We start from the raw sequence: 20,237 nt of genomic DNA on the forward strand, positions 1-20,237 counted from the left end.
AACCTTGTCAACAGTCCACATGTGATGCACAGGGAAGAAAGACATCAACATAATAAAACAATCATTTTACAAAGAAATATTAAACAAAATTCTGGAATAATGCCATAAACACTTTTCTGGCATTTATCGTTAAACTACTTTCACATTTTTTTTGACTAATTACTTATTTTGTATTCAATTATTTTCATATTTAATGATTTTATGAATACAGTACGAGTCAAAAGTTTGGACACGCCTTCTCATTCAATGGTTTTTCTTTATTTTTATTTTTATTTTTTTCTACATTGTAGATTAATATTGAAGACATCCAAACTATGAAGGAACACATATGGAATTATGTGGTAAACAAACAAATGCTCAACAAACCAGAATAATATTTTATATTTTAGATTCTTCAAAGTAGTTGAATGAGAAGGTGTGTCCAAACTTTTGACTGGTACTGTACATTTATTTATTGTAATGGCAGCTTTAGTCCTTCACATAGTTAATGTTATTCAAGATAAGTTGAACACATTTTTATTATTTTATTATCTTTTCTGGCATTTATCCTTAAACTACTTTCCAATCTTTTGAAGGACTAATTGGAATTATGTGGTAAAAAACAAATGCTCAACAAACCAGAATTTATTTTATTTTAGATTCTTCCAAAGTAGTTGAATGAGAAGGTGTGTCCAAACTTTTGACTGCTACTGTACATTTATTTATTGTAATGGCAGCTTTAGTCCTTCACATAGTAAATGTTATTCAAGATAAGTTGAACACATTTTTATTATTTTATTATCTTTTCTGGCATTTATCCTTAAACTACTTTCACATGATTTTTGGGACTAATTACTTATTTTGTATTAAATTATTTTATTATTTAATAATTTTATGAATATATGTATTTATTGTAACGGCAGTTTTAGTCCTTCACGTAGTTAATGTTATTCAAGATAAGTTGAACACATTTTTTTATTATTTTTTATTATCATAATAAATGTTTTCAAGATGGCATTTTTTATCTTTTCTGGCATTTATCCTAAACTACTTTCACATGATTTAAAACTGTCACATTTTTTGGGGACTAATTACTTATTTTGTATTTATTTATTTTCATATTTAATGATTTTATGAATACATTTATTTAAGCTTTAGTCCTTCACATAGTTAATGTTATTCAAGATAAGTTGAACATTTTTTATTATTTTATTATTTAATAATTTTATGAATACATGTATTTATTGTAACGGCAGTTTTAGTCCTTCACATAATAAATGTTATTCAAGATAATTTAAAACATTTTAAAAGCCAAATAAAGTAAAAAAAAATTGACTGTTTAAATTCTCAGCTAGGGCACTTCACCTTCAAAATAAAAGACGTATGAAGTAAACATTACACCTACATGACGAATTTGAGGAAAAAATATCGCTGTAAAGTTTGATTATTTAAACAAAAATAAATACATGAGAGACTAGAATTCATTACAGCATGCCAATGAATATCTTATTTGACACTACATGTTATTGCGGAATTATTGTGAAATCCACCCCCGTCCGCGGTCAAACCCTTCCCCCCCCCTGGTGTCACCTCTTTTGTGGTCCGTACTCGGATCTTTGCCGCTTTGCCGCTTGATGCCGCCGCAGAGATGGAGGACTTAAATCTGAAAAACAACAGAGTGTCTTGCAGAGTTTGAGACGAAGAGCCTGATGGATTTATATTGAATATTAGACAAGCAGGAAACGAAATATTAGGAAAATGAAGCTGCTGAAGCCGAGCTGGGTGAGCCACAACGGTGAGGCTCCACTGCAGTCAACGTGTTGATGTGTGCTAACACCAGCTAGCATGCTAGTTAGCCTAGCCTGCTAGCTGACTAAACTGCCCATATGTGTGTGTTTTCTCAGAGTCCCTGAATGCATCATGTGAATGCATGAAGTGTCAATCAAAACAAAGAAATGTGCATGAAAAATACAGCAAGAAAGTGAAGAAGATGTGAATGTTTGGTGTGTTTATTGTGCAGGAATGAGTTATTGTGCTTGATGCTCTTTGGTGCACAAGTTAGGTAACTATTAGTGTGTTTTTATTGTGTTTTTACAGCTCTCTTTTTGCAGAGTAAATGATCTTAAGATTGTTTTTCTTCCACTTTTCAGTAAACAATCTGAAGTTTAAACCAAATGCATTATTTTGTCCAAAATATTCCAATATTCCTGACCATAAAGAGCTTTTTTATGGTCAGGAATATTGGAATATTTTGGACAAAATAATGCAGATTCAATAGTTCTGTGGTGTGTTTATTGTGGAAAGAATACTTCCTGTACTTGATGCTCTTTGGTGCACAAGTTAGGTAACTATTAGTGTGTTTTTAGTGTGTTTTTAGATGGATGAAGGTAAATAAATACAGCTCTCTTTTTGCAGAGTAAATGCTCTTAAGATTGTTTTTCTTCCACTTGGCAAGAAAACAGTCTGAAGTTTGAATCAAATTAGTTATTTTGTCCAAAATATTCCAATATTCCTGACCATAACAGAAGCTAGATTCAATAGTTCTGTGGTATGTTTATTGTGGAAAGAATACTTCCTGTACTTGATGCTCTTTGGTGCACAAATTAATTAACTATTAGTGTGTTTTTAGTGTGTTTTTAGATGGATGAAGGTAAATAAATACAGCTCTCTTTTTGAGGCTGGCTTTCCTCACCTACAAGACACATTTAAATATTCTTTTTTTTGCAGAGTAAATGCTCTTAAGATTGTTTTTCTTCCACTTGGCAAGAAAAACAATCTGAAGTTTAAACCAAATGCATTGTCTTGTCCAAAATATTCCAATATTCCTGACCATAACAGAAGCTAGATTCAATAGTGTTGAATCAATCAATCATGTGTGTCTGATCCAACAATAAATAACTGACAGCTACAGTAGGAATAACAAGAAAACCCTCCCAGTGTAGAAGCTGAGAACATGTTTGGAGTGTTTTTGTGCATGAATGACGTCCTGTACTTGATGCTCTTTGGTATTCAAATGAATTAACTTGAGGGGCTTTGTGTTTTTAGATGGACGAAGGTAAATAAATACAGCTCTCTTTTTGAGGCTGGCTTTCCTCCCCTACAAGACACATTTAAATATTCTTTTTTTTGCAGAGTAAATGCTCTTAAGATTTGAATCCTTCCACCAGTCTGAAGTGTAAACCAAATGCATTGTCTTGTCCAAAATATTCCAATATTCCGTAGCATAAAAAAAGCTAGATTCAATAGTTCTTCCCTTTTGTATTGAATAATAAATAGTTAAGTCGTGTTAGTGTTGATAAAGCAAGAGTTTGGGGAATTAAATATATCATCAGAGTAATTTCAGAGGATTTCATACATCGGTTTGTTTTACAAAAGAAATCTAAGAATACATGTTGAGCTAATCCACAGTCACTAAGAGAACCAGGAACAGTTTCAGGTCCTGCTTTATGCTAAAACATAGCAGTGGAATATCCATCAGTTAGAGCTGGGAAATATATATTGATATTGCGTCGATATCGTGATATGAGACTAGATAATCGTCTGAGATTTTAGATATTATAATATGACATAAGTGTTGTTTTTCCCCCTGGGTTTACGGGCTGCATTACAGTAAAGTGATGTTATTTTCACCAAAATGTTCTAGCTCTCTTATTTGCCTTTCCCCACATGGTCATTATATCCCTACTGATAATTATTTATCCAAAAATCTCAATGTGTAAATATTTTGTGAAGGCATCAACGGTCAACCCTACAATATTGTTGCAATATCGATATAGAGGTCCAAAATAATGTTTCATTTTCTCTGTGTCGCCCAGCTCTACCATCACTGTGATATTCCTGCGTGGTGTTGAAATGTGTCCCTGGTACTTTATTATTATTTATTATTAGATATTATTGATTAGCAATCTGCAATAACAGTCCACAGCATTTTTGAATCTATTGAAACTGTGATTTGACAACTATCATTAAATGTGTTGTGTTTCACAGGCAAACCCATATTTTCAGTTGACATCCACCCTGATGGGACGAAATTTGCAACCGGTGGGCAAGGTAAGATGATCTGTGGGATTTTCAAAATAAAACGCAACGATGCCGTTACCATGCCGGCATGTAAACAAATAGTGCGGAGGGTGTGGGTTTTGATATCGGATGTGTTTTTTTCAGGCGAGGATTCTGGTAAGGTGATGATCTGGAACATGGCGCCGGTCCTCAGAGATGAGGACGAGAAGAACGAGAATATTCCCAAGATGCTTTGCCAGATGGACAATCACCTAGGTAACCAGCCGTATATGACTTTGTTTTCACACTAATTCAAATAACCCGTGTCCAAATGTTTGGTTGATTGATATGTTTCAATAGTTCTCCAGGAAACTAGTTGGAGAAGTCGGATTCTTATAGGATAGTTTTACGGTTAACTCTTTTTCCATATTTGTGTTCCTCCACGGACAACCACTGCTGCTCAGCGTCCGCTGTGTTTGCACTCCCTTGATTGTGTTCCAATTAAACAGGTTTAATAATAGCAACGTCCCGCTACGCTGTATAGCCGGCACTATTATTAATGCCCGCCATAAAAGGACCGCCCTGTCAGCACGAACCCACGCACGCTTTATTTATGACCTCAGCTGTATATCTGTCTCTGCAGCGTGTGTGAACTGTGTGCGCTGGTCCAACAACGGGCTGTACCTGGCATCAGGAGGAGACGACAAGCTGGTCATGGTGTGGAAGAGAGCTGCGTACGTACACACACACACACACACACGCACACAATGTGCAACACGGATTTATTTGCAGTCCATTCTTGATGATTAAGAAAGTCATATTGCAATGTTTAGTGGAATTTTTTGAGTATTTTCAGCCAAATAAACTTTAGTAAATTTAAATGAAATGTGCCGTTTGTGTTTTGAGCAGTCGGAGCTGCTTGTTGTTTGAGTGGTACTGTGTGTGTGTGTTTCTGTGCAGATTCATCGGGCCGAGCACAGTGTTCGGGTCGAGCAGTAAGCTGGCCAACGTGGAGCAGTGGAGGTGTGTCACCATCCTGAGGAACCACACTGGAGGTAACACACACACACATATAAAACACACTCTGATAGATGTGTACACACACAACATTAAGCATGCTCTGACCGATTGTTATCAGACTATTTCTTCCAAAAAGTTTGATCCACGGTCTCTATAAAGGCTGATCAGATGACGCAAATATACCAGAGACATTTTTCTCAAAGCAACGCTACAATGGCTTCACTGGAGTTAAATGGGTACATAATGCTAGAGGATAAATAAAAGGCTTTAAATACGACTCTGTGATCAATATTGTCAGATACTGCGTCCAGTGATTGGCTCCAAAAATCCTGATCGGAGCACCCTCACACAGAATATCCACAAAAATCTGAAAGAAAACACTGAAAACAAACACATGTATACGCATCACAGACTAGACTTTAAGGTATTGGTATTGGCATTAGTATTATCGAAACTTCTCCAGTCAAACGATACCTGCAATCAAACCTTTTTTTGCCTGAATATATTTTTTTAAATGGCTATTTGTATGTTTTTCTGGTTGCCAATCACTGCAACCGCACTGTAGATCAGTTGACATAGCGTGTAGAGCCTTTATGTTCTTGGAACAATGTTGTTTATATAGATTCCATTGTTTTCAACGTTTTGTAAAATAAATATACGAAGAAATTCAACTTGCGTTTATTTCCTTTTCATGATTTATGGATTAGAAACTGCATTAAATACATGTTTGAGTTCTCTCTACTTCTAGTCATGGTTGTTCTGTTTCTATAAAGGTGCAGGACTTTTATATCGTAGTGAAAATCAAGGCCTCAGAGAATGAAATGTGACAGAAAACTGCCCTGAAACTGCTTTGGGTTCAGAGGGTTACGTAGTAATGTGTCTTCAGACTCAGGCAGTGATGTCATTGTGTGTGTGTGTGTGTGTGTGTGTGTGTGTTTGTAGATGTGATGGACGTGGCGTGGTCTCCTCATGACGTGTGGTTGGCCTCCTGCAGCGTGGACAACACCATCGTCATCTGGAACGCTCGCAAATTCCCAGGTAAGAGACGCCGACGCCACAGCTCATAATGTCTGGAGCCTAAAGCAGGAAATAAAAGAACAATTGAGGGCTCATTAATCAACCCAACCATTTTAAAATGTATTTCTTTGTCATAATAAAACACCAACTGAAGCATTTTGCACAGTTCTTCTGGACCTCCTTTGATTGCCAGCGTTGCTACATAATTGTTACAGACTTTATACTGAAAAACCTTTCTGCGTACTGTATTGCAACATGCATAATCATTATCCAGATTAACATGTTGAAGATACTCCTCTCATCCTGGTCTCTGTCTCTTCTTTGTGTCTGTCCAGAGATGGTGACTTGTCTGCGAGGACACACTGGGTTGGTCAAAGGTCTGACGTGGGACCCGGTGGGGAAATACATCGCCTCTCAGGCCGACGACCACAGCCTCAGAGTGTGGAGGACGGTGGACTGGCAGATGGAGGCCAACATCACCAAACCCTTCAGCGAGGTACAGACACAGTCAGCTGTGTGTGATGTAGCAGGAGGTTGACAATGACTACGTCAACGTGCACAAATTATTCTGGGTTTTGCTGGTTTACATGGCTAATGAAAATGAATGTTCTACTAATATTCCTGTTTACATAAAGCCGTGCATACTCTGACTAACATGTCATTAATCAAGTCGGAATATGAAAAAGTGGAACGTCTGGGGCCACTTGTATTTATTTTTTCTTTGTGATATTTTTGCATATCCAAATACTTGTTGATATTAGCGTTGGGCGTTATTTAAATTCCCCCACTGACGATATTGCTTTAAGAGAAACAACACTGAATACTGAATTATCGTCCAATCATTTGCAAAATTCCTAACATATTTCTATCAAATGAAATGTTCTTCTTCTATCCATTTTTGTTGGCGTTTAGCCTTTAAAAAATATAATTTTTGGTGTGGTCAAAAAATAGTTTTCCCTCCCACACCCACGTGTATTAATCGGGTGATCTAACAGCACCATAAATACTTTACAATATAAATACCATAATCTAACCACAGATTTAAACATTGTTCTCTCAACGTGGACATGTGAGGACCGTTATCTTGAATAATGTTTGTATCGCAAAGTGCCCTAAAAACCACCATTGAGACTCATATTCTGAATGCTCTGTATAAATGTCCAAAAAATGATCAATATCGGCATATCTCACATGTCTGAATCGGGAAATGTCACATTAGGAAAAAGGACGAATTCCGTATGTCCAAACGGAATTAGCTGTTTACATGTCCCGTATCAAATTGAGAATATTGTCACATCTGGAGTAACAGTGGAAAAGTTGTGTGCATGTAAACAAAGTCATTGTTATTGCGTTATTACTTGGAAACATCCACATTCCACACGTGTATTATTTAGGTTTTTCTTTTGATTTGTCTCCGTATGTTCTCCTGACCGTTCTTCCACACTCACGGTTCACCAATGTGGGTTTTGATTCTTTTCTCCGGCCTCTGTGTGCGTCTCAGTGTGGAGGGACGACCCACGTCCTGCGTCTGTCCTGGTCTCCAGACGGTCAGTACCTGGTGTCGGCCCACGCCATGAACAACTCCGGCCCCACCGCTCAGATCGTGGAGAGGGACGGCTGGAAGACCAACATGGACTTTGTGGGCCACCGTAAAGCCGTCACCGTGGTGGTGAGGACGTTTAGGCCTTGTGTTCCGCCTTTTTAAATTTCCTCTTCACCCATGATCTATCTTCACACTGACGGATCTGGTGTCTCTCTCTGTAGAAATTCAACCCAAAGATCTTCAAGAAGAAGCAGAAGAACGGCAGCGCCCCGAAACCCGGCTGTCCGTACTGCTGCTGCGCCGTCGGCAGCAAAGACCGGTCGCTCTCCGTCTGGGTCAGTTCACCAAAATGTTGATACGTACACGTCCAGCACCCGAGATGAAGGTTCCTCAGTCGAGTTGCAGATTTCACGCCAAACTTTTGTTATTCACGGTGTTTGTTTCTGTTTGTTCTCTATAACCCTTCTCAGGACTTCTTTCTGACTTTCTGACCCCAAACCAAAGGTAGCAGGAACAAACACCTGGCACGCTGCCATAGTTTTTGCTATTGGCCGTTTAAATAAAGCCTACTCAAGCATTTTTTCAAAATGTTGAATTGTGTTTGAATGACTACTCAGCAAAAAGTTCCTAACCCCATTTTAGTTACTGTTTACTTTCTGACGATACGAACGTTTCCTTTCCTTCTGTCTCCTCTTCAGCTGACGTCTCTGAAGCGCCCCCTGGTGGTCATCCACGATCTGTTTGATAAATCCATAATGGACATTTCCTGGTGAGTCTTAAGTCAGGCTATGTGTGGCCTAGATAGTTTGCCATTGCAAATAATTTACATTGAGATGACATCAGTCGCATAAAAAAGCTTCCCCAGGTTTTTCAATTATTACATTTTCAAAGTTCAAAATAATGCTGTAATTAATAGCTTGAAGCTTTGAAACTTCTTTCATAATGTACAAATTCTAGATGAACTTTTTTTGTATTTTTTAGTTTTTGGCTCTGTTTATTGTGATTCAGTATTTCTGCACAGTAACAGATAGATATTAGGCCACCCAACATTATTCTAAAGCAAAACAAACAGGCAACACGTGGTAGCTGTAGCGACCTAGCCCCGCCCTAAAGCATCCCCTGCTTTATGGTCTGTTTGACTCTAAATGGAGCATCATTTACTAAATGAACATCATGCTGTATTGAAGAAGACTTGAAACTAGAGATTGAGACCATAAACTCATGTTTACAATGTTTACTGAGGGAATAAATCAAGAGAGAAGTAGAGTCATTTTCTCATAGACTTCTATACAACCAGAGGAGTCGCCCCCTGGTGGACAGGAGAGAGAATGCAGCTTTAAAGTACTGTCAGTGTTTGCTTCACTTTTCAGTACTGGAGGTTGACGTCTGGTTCTATACTGTTTGTAGAATTTGAATCCAGTGGTGTCTGTGTAGGATTGTTTCAGATTGAAGTGATCCAAATATTTCCAATAACTCCAGAGCGTGTTAAAGTCCAAAGGTCAACATTTGTTTAAAAAGATAGATGTAATCATTTCTAAATTCCCTTGTTTTTATCTAACAAAATATTGTGTCTTAATTCATATTTGTTGGCGTTTAGCCTTTCAAAAAATACACTGCGGTAAAAAACTTGTATATTCATTAAAGAGAGTTGATTTAATACAAAAACTCATAACTAACTCATTTAATCTGATGATTATTCTAATCTGATTTTTGTTTTGAAGATTTAAACATTTTTGAATTTAAAAATACATTCGGCACAGCCCTAGTTTAAGAAATTCTTAAGTGATACCAATCTATGGAAGAAACACTTTTTGGCTCCGGGGTGTTTTTTGGCCACTGGAAAAGGTCTCACTGGGACACAGTGTAACCAGTTCTATTCCATTCTCTATTCTCTATGGTTTGCCATGAATCTTGAGACATCACTAGTACAGCCTCCTCACCTCTTTGTTTTTGTGTGTGTGTGTGTGCGTGTGCGTGTGTGTGTGTGTGTGTGTGTGTGCGTGTGCGTGTGTGTGTGTCAGGACTCTGACAGGTCTGGGGATGTTGGTGTGTTCGATGGACGGGACTGTGGCCTACCTGGACTTCTCACTGGACGAACTGGGAGACCCGCTGAACGAGGAGGAGAAGGTTAGACGCACTCCGTCACAGAATCTCATCTGGCTGCAAACTTGGTTATCTAACTAAAAAGAACAATCGATGAATAACCCTGAGACTAGCACTCTTTTCTCAGCATCATTAATCTTAAGTTGTTATCCGTCATAATACTAGTTCCCAACTTGTTTTGATCCATAAATCCTCTTCAAGTAAACAATATATACAATATAGAGGGTTAAGTTTTAGGCGTTTTGGTGATGCCCAGAGAACCACATTGCATTTTGTTAGTGATCAGAACAAACTACCTCATCTGCCAGACATATGGGTTATTTATTGTATGATATTATAAATTCTATATATATTTATATATATATATATATATATATATTACCCCCTGTTATCCAGCCTTTCTCATGCTTAAATAGAGATGCAGGGTTCGTGCAAAGTTTGTAAAATGCTTAATTTTTTATGTTATTTTTGCAAAAAAAATTCTTTGACATTTTGTTGAGTGAACCCCTGAGATATAACCTGTATGCAAACATGGAAACTATTTTTAAAATGTTATAAAGTCTTTGTGGTCTGAAGGAAAAAGCATGACATGTCTGTTGTACGAGAAGTTTGAGTCATGTGATTTATGTTGGCTTGTAAAAAAAAAAAAAGAAAAGAAGATCAAGAACATGAAGAACCCAAATCAAACCTTGTTGTCTCTCTTCCTCCTCTGACGTACAGAACAGCATCCACCAGAACATCTACGGTAAGAGTCTGGCCATAACCAGCACCGAGGCTCAGCTCTCCACCACCATCATCGAGAACCCGGAGATGCTCAAATACCAGCAGGAGCGACAGAGCTCGGCCCAGGCCAACCAGGGGCCGGGCAGCGCCGGGCCCGAATCCTCGACCCCCAAACTCAACAGCGTGATGAACGGGGAGTCTCTGGAGGACATCAGGAAGGTGGGACACGGAGACGTGACGACTAACAGCAGAGTGTTGACTTGGTGTTATACACATGTTTCTGCTTCTGCACCGTGACGTGTTTCACAGTGAAACAGAATATTTGAGCGGTGTACAGTTATAAGAGGGATTTAAATAAAAAAGGTGGGCGGGCTTAGAATATAGAGCAGTACGGAGCTACAGAGTATCGTGGCCCCGTTCACACCTCCTTTAACCTGAAAGTTGAGGATTAATTGATGGATGTGATCAACTGTTGGTTGGCATTACCTTGTGAAGGCACGATTAATATTCTGTGTTACAGGAATAAAAGATAATAGGATTTTGATATGAAAATAAGAAAACATTTAATTTTTATATTGTGAAATATAAGAGATCTTTGAGATCGAAAATGTGATCTCAAAGGTTTAAAAAGTACTTTTTCATATCATATAGACTGTAAATTACTTCATTATGTTTTATGTGCAGTTTACTGTTTTGGCTCATAAAAGGTTTTCTGGACAGGAAACGTTGACGGCCTTTTGACAGTTGAGTCAAAGAACACATATTTGAATGGATTTATGTAGAAATTAGCTATTTTTTTTAATTCATGTTCCAGGGAAAAGACATGCAGACTGTTGCTAACTGATTATATTTAGACAATAGTCAGAGAGAAAAGAGTTTTAGAAGAGTCAAACACAGGAGAACAAGTGATTGTAGACTAACTCGGAAAACAACACATATTAAGATATCACTGAGGTTTTGGATTAATATTTATGACAACCATTTCAGAGTTTTCTCTTTCAAAAGCTGTCAAAACAAATTCAGATATTTTTGGATGTTGCTGTTTTTCGTCGTCTTGCAGAACCTTCTGAAGAAGCAGGTGGAGACGAGAACCCCAGACGGCAGAAGACGAATCACGCCGCTCTGCATCGCTCAGCTGGACACCGGGTAGGGAAAACATCAAGCGCTACGGCGGCCCGGAAGGCTCAAACGCACTGCAAAGTAAAAACAAAAAAACACACAAAAAAGCACCAGAAAATAGTCCCTCTTTTTTTTTTCCCTGCAGGGATTTCTCTCCGGCTCTGTTCAACAGCGCTCCCATCCTGCCCTCGGGCTCCTCCATGTCCAACCAGCTCACCTCCCAGCTCAGCTCAGACTCCAGCCCGGGACAGGCCTCCTCTCTGGGGCTGAGGCCCGGACACGACCCCATGCTCACCTCGCCTCCAGCCAACAGCACCGCCAAGGGCCTGGAGGACAACAAGGACGGGTACGAGCTGACTTCTTCTGTGGTGTTCCATCTGTCAATTCCATTTCAATCACTCTCGATCTTCTCATGTCCTCGTTCTTATTTCTTGGTTTCTCTTTGTTGCAGTGTGAAGTCCACTCTGCTGCTCACTTCCGCCTCCAAGATCGAGCCAATGAAAGCTCTGGACTCCAGGTTCACAGAGAGGTCAAAGGCCACACCGGGGGTCACCGCCGTCATCTCCTCCATTGGTGGACTCGTGCCTCTCGACAGGTGAGTGACTCAGCATAAGTGAAGACAAAATGGTACAAATGCGAGGTGGTGGAGGAACTCAAGAAGATGAAAAACTGTCCCTAAAACAATGTGACTTTTTACTTTTTTTTCGTCCAGCAGGCCAAAGGACGGCATCTCCGCCCTGAAAGACATGAAAACCAAAGACGACACCAGCAGCGACAGCGAGGACAAGATGGCCTCCATCAACAAGAACCTGTCGTTCAGCAAGAGGAAGCCCGATCTGCTGATGGACGGAGGGGACGGGGTGGTGGAGAAGAGGAAGAAGGGACGGCCCAGGAAAGACAAGATGGCCGCCCCCATGTCCCAGTCCTTCACTCAGGTAGATGAGCACATATAGATGATGTAAAACATTAATAAACCCAAGAGGAAGAACATACTCAGGTCTGGAAGTGGAATCTAATGTTTTGTTTTTTGAATCAATACCAAGTAGTATTGAAACAGTCCAGTAAAAGCTTCCTTTGCTCAGATGTCCTTGGACTAGAGAGTGGTAGATAAAAGTTTTGTCCCTCCTCCTCTCAGATAACTCTTCCAGCAGAGAGGGAGCCCAGCAGGGTGGCGGCTCCATCGGCTCCTGTAGCTGCTCTCAAACTGCCAACGCCAAGTATAAAGAAGGCCTTCAGTCTGCAGGTAACACACTCTGACCGGGTGTGTGTGTGTGTGTGTGTGTGTGTGTTGTGTGTGTTCTCTCAATCCTTTGTGTGGGTTTAATCCACCTGGAAGAATGTACTTGTATCTGTAGAACAGAACCACCTTTATGTACGATGTATTTATAATAATATCACAACCAAAGTTATCTCATGACACTTTTAACATAGAGCAGGTCTAGACCGAACTCATGTGAGTTTTACTCAACGTTTATCATGCCTACGTTCTATTTTATCACATGAGCACATAGGAAGTATAAAGTTGGCAAATGTTATTTTTAAATGTTAAGTTATTTTTTAATAGCAGAACGGTGTGTTTGCAACCAGAACAAAGGCTTAAACAACCAAACGGTGCATTGTCAAGTACGTTTGCACATACAAAGACATTCCTCTTGGTGATTGGCGCGTGACAACAAACACAGTGCAGGAGTACAAGACATCATTTAAAAATAAAAAATATATACATGAAAATGTACAATAGAATATGATAAACAAATAAAGGGTACGTTAATAAGTCTGTTATTAAAGTGTCAAATGTATATTTAAGAGAAGAGTTGAGCAGGTATAAATGTATGTAATTGTCTCGGGGGTGCAAGAGTCCGGGTCAGTTGGGGTCCTGGGCTTTGTTGATGAGCCGGACTGTTTTGGTGGAGTGAGGTTTTGGTCCTGATGTCCCACAGCCTGCTGCCAGAGGGAATCGACCCAAACACTCATTTCAAACTACTTCAGATTAATAAAATTGAACCTTCTTCATCCGTCTGAAAACCAAATTGTTTGACAACAGTGTCTGCTTTCTCTTGAAATCAAACAAAAATGGAGTAGCAGTGATTGTACTGCGTTTGCCTCTGCTCATCATCTCCCTCTACTGGTGACCAGTAGCAACTGCAACTACACGCAAAGAACTGATGTTCAAAAAAGTCTCTTTGTCTTCTTTGTTCAGCACCCGTCTCTTTCTACCCATAATGCCTTATGTTTCTGTAGTTTGTTTACACAGTTTAACACCTAACAAAGAACTTTAATCTTTAAAGAGAACAGAAACAAAACTTTCGTCTCATTGGAATATTTGCACAGATCAAGTTACATTTTCCGACCAGGCATTGATTTCATTGCTGACCTTCTAGTGAGGATGACGCTGTGTCTTACCCGTTAAATGGGATGTGTTTCTGTGTGTGCAGGTGAGCATGGAGCCGTCGGTGTTCCTGGAGGTGGAGAACGAGGTGTCGCTGGTCGCGGGTTCCAAGCTCAGCCAGCTTCGATGCTCCAGAGACGGACGGGAATGGAACACGCTGCTGCCCAGCTCAGTGGTCACGGCAGCAGGGAGCAGGTACGAGGATCTTTGAGCATCAAGAGTTTTACGCAGGCTGTTGTGAGACTGTGATGGGGGGACCTTATGATTCCCCAGAAGTTAAATGCATCAATCTGGTACCCTTGGGAGTAAAATAATAGGCCAGATTAATGAAGAATTTAGTGTTCTTTTTCTTCTGCCAGTGATTGAAAGTCGTTTTACTTCAGTACTGCACTAAAGTACAATTTAGAGGTACTTGTAGCCCACTTACTTCCATTTTATGTAAGTCTATACCTCTAGTCCTCTACATCTCAGAGGGAAATATTATACTTCTAAACTTCCCTACATTTATTTAACACTATTAGTTATTGTTAAGCTACTTTCCCTGATCAGATTATTCATACAAAATGTAAATATACTAATAAACCGATGTATTATTAAGTAGTAATTAGCCCAACTATCAAATATATAAAGTATTTAAAATGTGCTCTACCTTTACGAGCTTCAACATTAAGTGATGAACACATTAATGGATCAATAATTGTTATAGGACTACCATAAATAAATTACAATCTGCATATTGAGTATGATGGGCTTTGGGTACACAAGCTAAGTTAACTATGGCAAATTAAAAAAGGTATTTAATGGAAGCACTGAGCTTCAATACATATGAATCAACGGCTCTAAATCACTTTTTTCCGTCTCCCCTTCAGCGACGTCCTCGCCGTGGCCTGTCAGGACAGGATGTTGTCCGTGTTCTCTTCCTGTGGGCGGCGGCTCCTCCCCGCCATCCAGCTGGCCACGCCCGCCTCGGCTCTGCACTGCTCCGCCCACTTCGTCATGGCTCTGACGGCTGGAGCGACGCTGTCCGTCTGGTCGGTGGACTTTATCCGTATTCATCAGGGTTTCTCTAGCTCCCACGTGTAGACTGATTAGAAACATGTTTCTATAAGAATTGTGGTACAAACGTATTCCTGCATTACAGACACATTTATGTGTTGGTATGGCTTCTTTTCCTCTGTTGTACCAGTTGACATAAATGCTGTTTCAGTCGAGGTTTTTCATGTTGAACTGATCAGTGATGTTGTTTTTAATATAAACATTATTAATGTTTTATTAATGGTCTTCCTCTCTGTGTGCAGGGACGTTCAGAAACAAAAGGCTCTGGTGAAGAACGAGTCTCTGCTGACCATTTTATCTGGTGAGAAGCTGCATGTGATGATACAGGAAGAGTTTTTGGATAAATGTGTCTGATTTCTGTCCTGAAAGAAGACGTCTGTGTGATGAGTACTGGAGTCTGCTAATTAAATGATATTCATACTGTTTATTAGATCTGTGAGCAGGCAGCATCCTCCGCTTCTGCCCAGTGAAGTCAATGCTTCATGTGTTAAAGCTGCATTCTCTCTCCTGTCCACCAGGGGGCGACTCCTCTGGTTGTATAGAAGTCTATGAGAAAATGACTCTACTTCTCTCTTGATTTATTCCCTCAGTAAACATTGTAAACATGAGTTTATGGTCTCAATCTCTAGTTTCAAGTCTTCTTCAATACAGCATGATGTTCATTTAGTAAATGATGCTCCATTTAGAGTCAAACAGACCATAAAGCAGGGGATGCTTTAGGGCGGGGCTACACACTGATTGACAGGTCGACACCAAGGCTATGTCAACTTCTCCTATACAGTCTTTAGCTGTAAGTAGGGGCATTTTTGACAGACCCAGGCTAGCTCTTTCCCCCTGCTTCCAGTCATTATGCTAAGCTAGGCTAACCCCATCCTGACTCCAGCTCTGTTCTGTAACACAGACTTGAAATTGATTTCCATCTCACTCATGGAAATAAAGCAAATACATGTTTTCCTAACATGTTGAGCTATTCCTTTTTAAAAGTGTATTTAACTTAATCTTCCTCTTGATGATGATGATGATCCATAGAGAGCTTTAATCCTCACATGAAGACGGCTTCAAACTACGCTTTCCTCCCTGAAAACCTTTCTGTTTGTGTGTGAAGGTGCTGACACCACGGTGTCTCAGTCTCTGCTGACCCAGCAGGGAGTCCCCGTCGTCGGCCTGTCCAACGGGAAGTCGTACTGCTTCAGCTCCTCTCTGGAGACGTGGTGAGGCAGCGCGGGTGAAGCGGCTGAACGTGGTTTGAAGGATTCTTGTAGAGTGAGACTGAATGGTTAAACCTCTCACTCTGTCTCTCTCAGGACTCTGATAGCAGACAAAGGAGACTCCATGGTCCAGTGTGCTGACTTCAGGAGCTGCCTGCCTACCCACGATGCACCTGTGTCCTCGGGGCCGCTGGCTGTCATGCAGGGACGCAACCTCAAGTAGGACAGCAGGACTACTGACTGTGGATTACTAACAAATATCCATTCATCTTAATAGAAATGTTATATTTGTATACAAGATTCATTTTTTTCTCACTGTGACTATCAGTGATTTTTTTTAAAAACACTTCATATTTGTTTTGATTAATAATTAAAAAACAGATGAATTTACTTCCATGATCTTTTAGTAATACTATATTAGTAACAAATAGAAGAGAGGGTTTCATTTCCAACACTTTTCCCAGCATTGCACAGAGAACCAACAAGAAAATAAATCAAATTCTGTCTGTAGCAACACGTAAAAACAAAAAAAAAGAAAGAAATGATTTTTCTCTCTCTCTCTCTCTCTCTCTCTCTCTCTCTCTCTCTCGTCCCTGCAGTGCCGGTCGGCTGGCGTCCCGCCTCTCCTCCACCCCTCACCACCTCCAGCAGAGCATGACGCTGGCCTTCCTGGAGAACCAGCTGGCGTCCGCTCTGACGCTGCAGTCGGCTCAGGAGTACCGCTACTGGCTGCTCATCTACGCCCGCTTCCTCGTCAACGAAGGTACCGAGCCGACGCTTCCTGAGGATTGTGTTCCGACAGTAAAACATCCCTTTGAACACAGTGTTGAGTCTCGTTCTTCTTCGTTTGTGTTCCCTCCAGGCTCAGAGCACCGTCTCAGAGAACTGTGCAAGGAGCTGCTGGGTCCCGTCCACAAATCAGCCACCTCGGCCTGGGAGCCCACCACTCTGGTACGACCGACACGCTCTATTCATCTTCACGTTAAAAACCAGTTCTGATCGTTTTCAGGACGTTTTCCTTCCACGCGTGAAAAAACCTTCTCTGTCTTTTGGCCGTTTAAACATCCGGGGACAAATAAACATGAACATGCAGACGATATTAAGCATGAAACAATCATACGGGCAGTGGTGCAAATGTCCTGTTCTGCCTTTTGTTAAGGTTGAAAATGAGTAATAAAGTTTGCAGGTTTGGTTCAGACTCCAGAGCCTCCGAGTCGCACACTATAGTGTACGTTTACATGTTTGTCTGATGCCTTCATTCACAGTGCAAAACGCTCAGGAATATAAATGTATGTAAAAACAACATGTCACCTGCTAATATTCACATTCTTAAAAGTATTCATGATGAAAATGTTTAACTGCTGCCTCGTGTTAGCACATCTTCCTCCCTGCATGTCATTCATTTCAGATGTGATGATGCAGTGAGATGTGACGCTGTCATCCTGTCTTGTACCTGTTGCAAACAGAGCTAACGGCTAACGAGCTAGCTCCGCTGCCACAGAAACAGGCAGGTTTTCGTGTCGCTAACTGTTCTCCTCTCCGTGTGTTCAGGGTCTCCGTAAACGGGAGCTTCTGCGGGAGGTTTTACCCGTCATCGTTGAAAACCTGCGATTCCAGAGACTGTTCACTGAATACCAGGACCAGCTGGAGCTGCTGCGCAACAAATAACACACAAACACACATAACGCTAAACACACACTCAGACACACAGACACACACACACAGACCGACACAGACAGACCTGGACTCATCATGAAACCGGTCCGGTTCATCCCGGCTAAACTCTGACTCTGCTCTTCCTCGACTTTGGAACCCTGAAGCGCTGATCCGACTAAAAAAAACAACACATGCTGGGTGTTTTTGTGAGGAACTTTCTCAAACATTCAGTCTTCAGCTTTTCAGCCGTTTCGGACGTTTCAGACGCGGTGCGGTGGGTGCTGCTTCTTCTTCTTCTTCTTCTTCTTCTTTTTTTATTTTTTTGGTCTAATCAAGATCTCAATATGAACTTTGGTCTTTTGTCATTTTTTTTCCCTGCTCAATTTGTTTGATGCACCTCTCTCTCTCTCTCTTCTGCACTCCTAATCATGGACTTAAAAAAAGACGAACTTAAAGAGAGGTCGTGACAGAAAGGTCAAAGGTCGGATTCCAGCATCAGCAGCTTTGTGAATCCTCCTCACGTCTGTTTCCCTTCTTAGACAGAGAGAGAGAGATAGAGAGAGCAGAAGTATAAATCAGAATGGACGTAAAGGAGCAATACGCTTGTACCAAAGTGACGCCTTTAAACTGCAGAGATAACCGCACGCCTCCGTCGGCGAGGTGGAGGAAGGAGGGGCTAAAGACGAAAGGTTTTTTTGAGGGCGGAATCTGTTTTCTGAGCATTTTGTCCGTCTTTAAAAGCGACAACGCTAATGCCAAAACGATGAGGCCACGGCGAAAAAGATAATCAAGTTCATCACACCGCTGGAAAGTCAATTTATATTCTGAAAAACACAGGATGGACGTTTAAGTGAGGCCTTCTTACAGCTGATTGGTCGGGAAAGGTGTCGGTGCTCAAACAAACAGGAAGTGACCGAATTTAGACTAAAGAGCAAAACAAAAACAAACGGAACGCGTTGTAAAAAGAAAACAGGAATCCGTTGTAGATCCACACCTTCATCTACAACCACGTCAGACATCCGTACAAGCTGGTCAACGCTAGACGCCGTTTTATAACAGTTTGACATGATAGATCGTTGCAGCCTCTAAAAATCAAATAGGATTAAATCTACAGAATGATGTTTGTCTAAACAAGGATTTCACATATTCACGGTGCTGAAAAAAACCTCGTTTTGATTGTGTTGGATGAATGAATTCACAGGCAGGTCTTTAACTAGCGTCTTTAGCGCTCAGAAAGGCAGAAGAGCAGAATGATGTTCTCTTTTAAACACACAGGTTTGATAAAAACTACAGTTCCGTTCTGATTCCAGGTTAGGAAAAGTTCTACAGCATTCATTCACTCCCAACCTGAGCCCGTCACTTTAATCATGTGTGTTCCGGGTTAGTCGTATACCGGTATCGGCTGATACACAAGTTCAGACATCAGAACATTTCTAATAAAATCCTCAACAATGACTCCTGTGACCTGCAGAGACTTGAACCCTCTCCTCACTGTAACCTCGTGCCACGTTCGAGTCCAGACGGGTTTATTGTAAATATCAGAAGCTGCTGGAGGAAAATGTGTTGATGTCAAGAAAAAAAAATGTAAAAACAAAAACTCAAGAAACTCACACTTTGCTTTGCAAAACAGGCCTCTGAGGTAAAGTTCTCTCTCACATGTTCCAGACATCCGGTGCTTTTTTTACTCCTATAATCCAACAAAGAGGTTTGTCAAGTGAAGCTGGGATTGTAGGATAGTCTTAATGAAATCATGTGAACGTTTGATCAGAGGTGTTATCTATATAGATATATCTATAGATATGTTTCTCTCTGTTGCCGGGCAAAAACCACTGCAAAGAAATCCGTTTTCAGAACACAAGGAGGGTTTTTTGTTTGTGTAGGTTTCAAAAGCCAAGCGGTCATGAAACCCAAACATGAAGTTCACCTCAAGGAAAAGTACTCGTGTTAAGCCTTTTGTTGTCCACTGCAGCGCTATTCTGCCAACTCAGTGTGTGTGTGTGTGTGTGTGTGTGTGTGTGTGTGTGTGTGTGTGTGTGTGTGTGTGTGTGTGTGTGTGTGTGTGTGTGTGTGTGTGTGTGTGTGTGTGTGTGTGTGTGTGTGTGTGAGTGTGTGTGTGTGTGAGTGTGTGAGTGTATATATAAATGCTTAGGCAGCAGGTTTACTGCTGTATGTGGCTGCACAGTGAGGAGAGCGAGCAGCGCTGAGAGGAAGAGTTCATCTTTCTTTACCAATCTGTACAGCGTTTTTCTTTCTCTTTTTGGTTTCTTTATGCCGTTAGTCATTTTTAAATGTTTGTACAAGGCGACTTTTTTTTTTTTGTTTGTTTCCATTTTCTATAAGAAAAAGAAGGAAAAAAATGGGCAGAGACGAGCTGAACTTTTTCTTTTGAAGAAATAAAGTGAAAAGAAACAGATGAACAGTTGGG

General features: G+C 40.5%; 1 protein-coding gene across 2 annotated transcripts; it reads left to right on the top strand.

Annotated features, from left to right (window-relative positions):
- The first annotated feature begins 1,589 nt into the window (after positions 1 to 1,589).
- On the top strand, positions 1,590 to 20,229 carry LOC129100938 (protein HIRA). Of its 2 annotated transcripts, none has more exons than XM_054610492.1 (25): positions 1,590 to 1,774; positions 3,967 to 4,029; positions 4,144 to 4,254; positions 4,622 to 4,712; positions 4,939 to 5,033; positions 5,941 to 6,036; positions 6,351 to 6,511; positions 7,517 to 7,684; positions 7,780 to 7,893; positions 8,257 to 8,327; positions 9,580 to 9,685; positions 10,382 to 10,603; positions 11,445 to 11,530; positions 11,649 to 11,849; positions 11,955 to 12,098; positions 12,216 to 12,438; positions 12,639 to 12,746; positions 13,939 to 14,087; positions 14,762 to 14,923; positions 15,191 to 15,249; positions 16,054 to 16,159; positions 16,253 to 16,375; positions 16,756 to 16,919; positions 17,019 to 17,107; positions 17,708 to 20,229. In XM_054610492.1, the coding sequence occupies exons 1-25, from the start codon at positions 1,738 to 1,740 to the stop codon at positions 17,822 to 17,824; spliced, it is 3,066 nt and encodes a 1,021-aa protein (XP_054466467.1). In that variant the 5' UTR covers positions 1,590 to 1,737; the 3' UTR covers positions 17,825 to 20,229. The 2 variants fall into 2 exon arrangements, with proteins under 2 accessions (XP_054466467.1, XP_054466468.1); XM_054610493.1 differs by having other exon boundaries at positions 12,219 to 12,438.
- The last annotated feature ends 8 nt before the right edge of the window (positions 20,230 to 20,237 follow it).

The sequence above is a fragment of the Anoplopoma fimbria genome, chromosome 13 (assembly GCF_027596085.1).
Source record: "Anoplopoma fimbria isolate UVic2021 breed Golden Eagle Sablefish chromosome 13, Afim_UVic_2022, whole genome shotgun sequence".
NCBI classification, from domain to species: domain Eukaryota; kingdom Metazoa; phylum Chordata; class Actinopteri; order Perciformes; family Anoplopomatidae; genus Anoplopoma; species Anoplopoma fimbria.

What these genes read in the sequence shown, in the direction of transcription:
- LOC129100938 (XM_054610492.1), top strand. Translation starts at nt 1,738, where the DNA reads ATGAAGCTGCTGAAGCCGAGCTGGGTGAGCCACAACG. An exon ending in CCTGAGGAACCACACTGGAG is followed by an intron (nt 5,034 to 5,940) that starts GTAACACACACA and finishes GTGTGTTTGTAG; the next exon opens with ATGTGATGGACGTGGCGTGG. An exon ending in CCTGGGAGCCCACCACTCTG is followed by an intron (nt 17,108 to 17,707) that starts GTACGACCGACA and finishes CCGTGTGTTCAG; the next exon opens with GGTCTCCGTAAACGGGAGCT.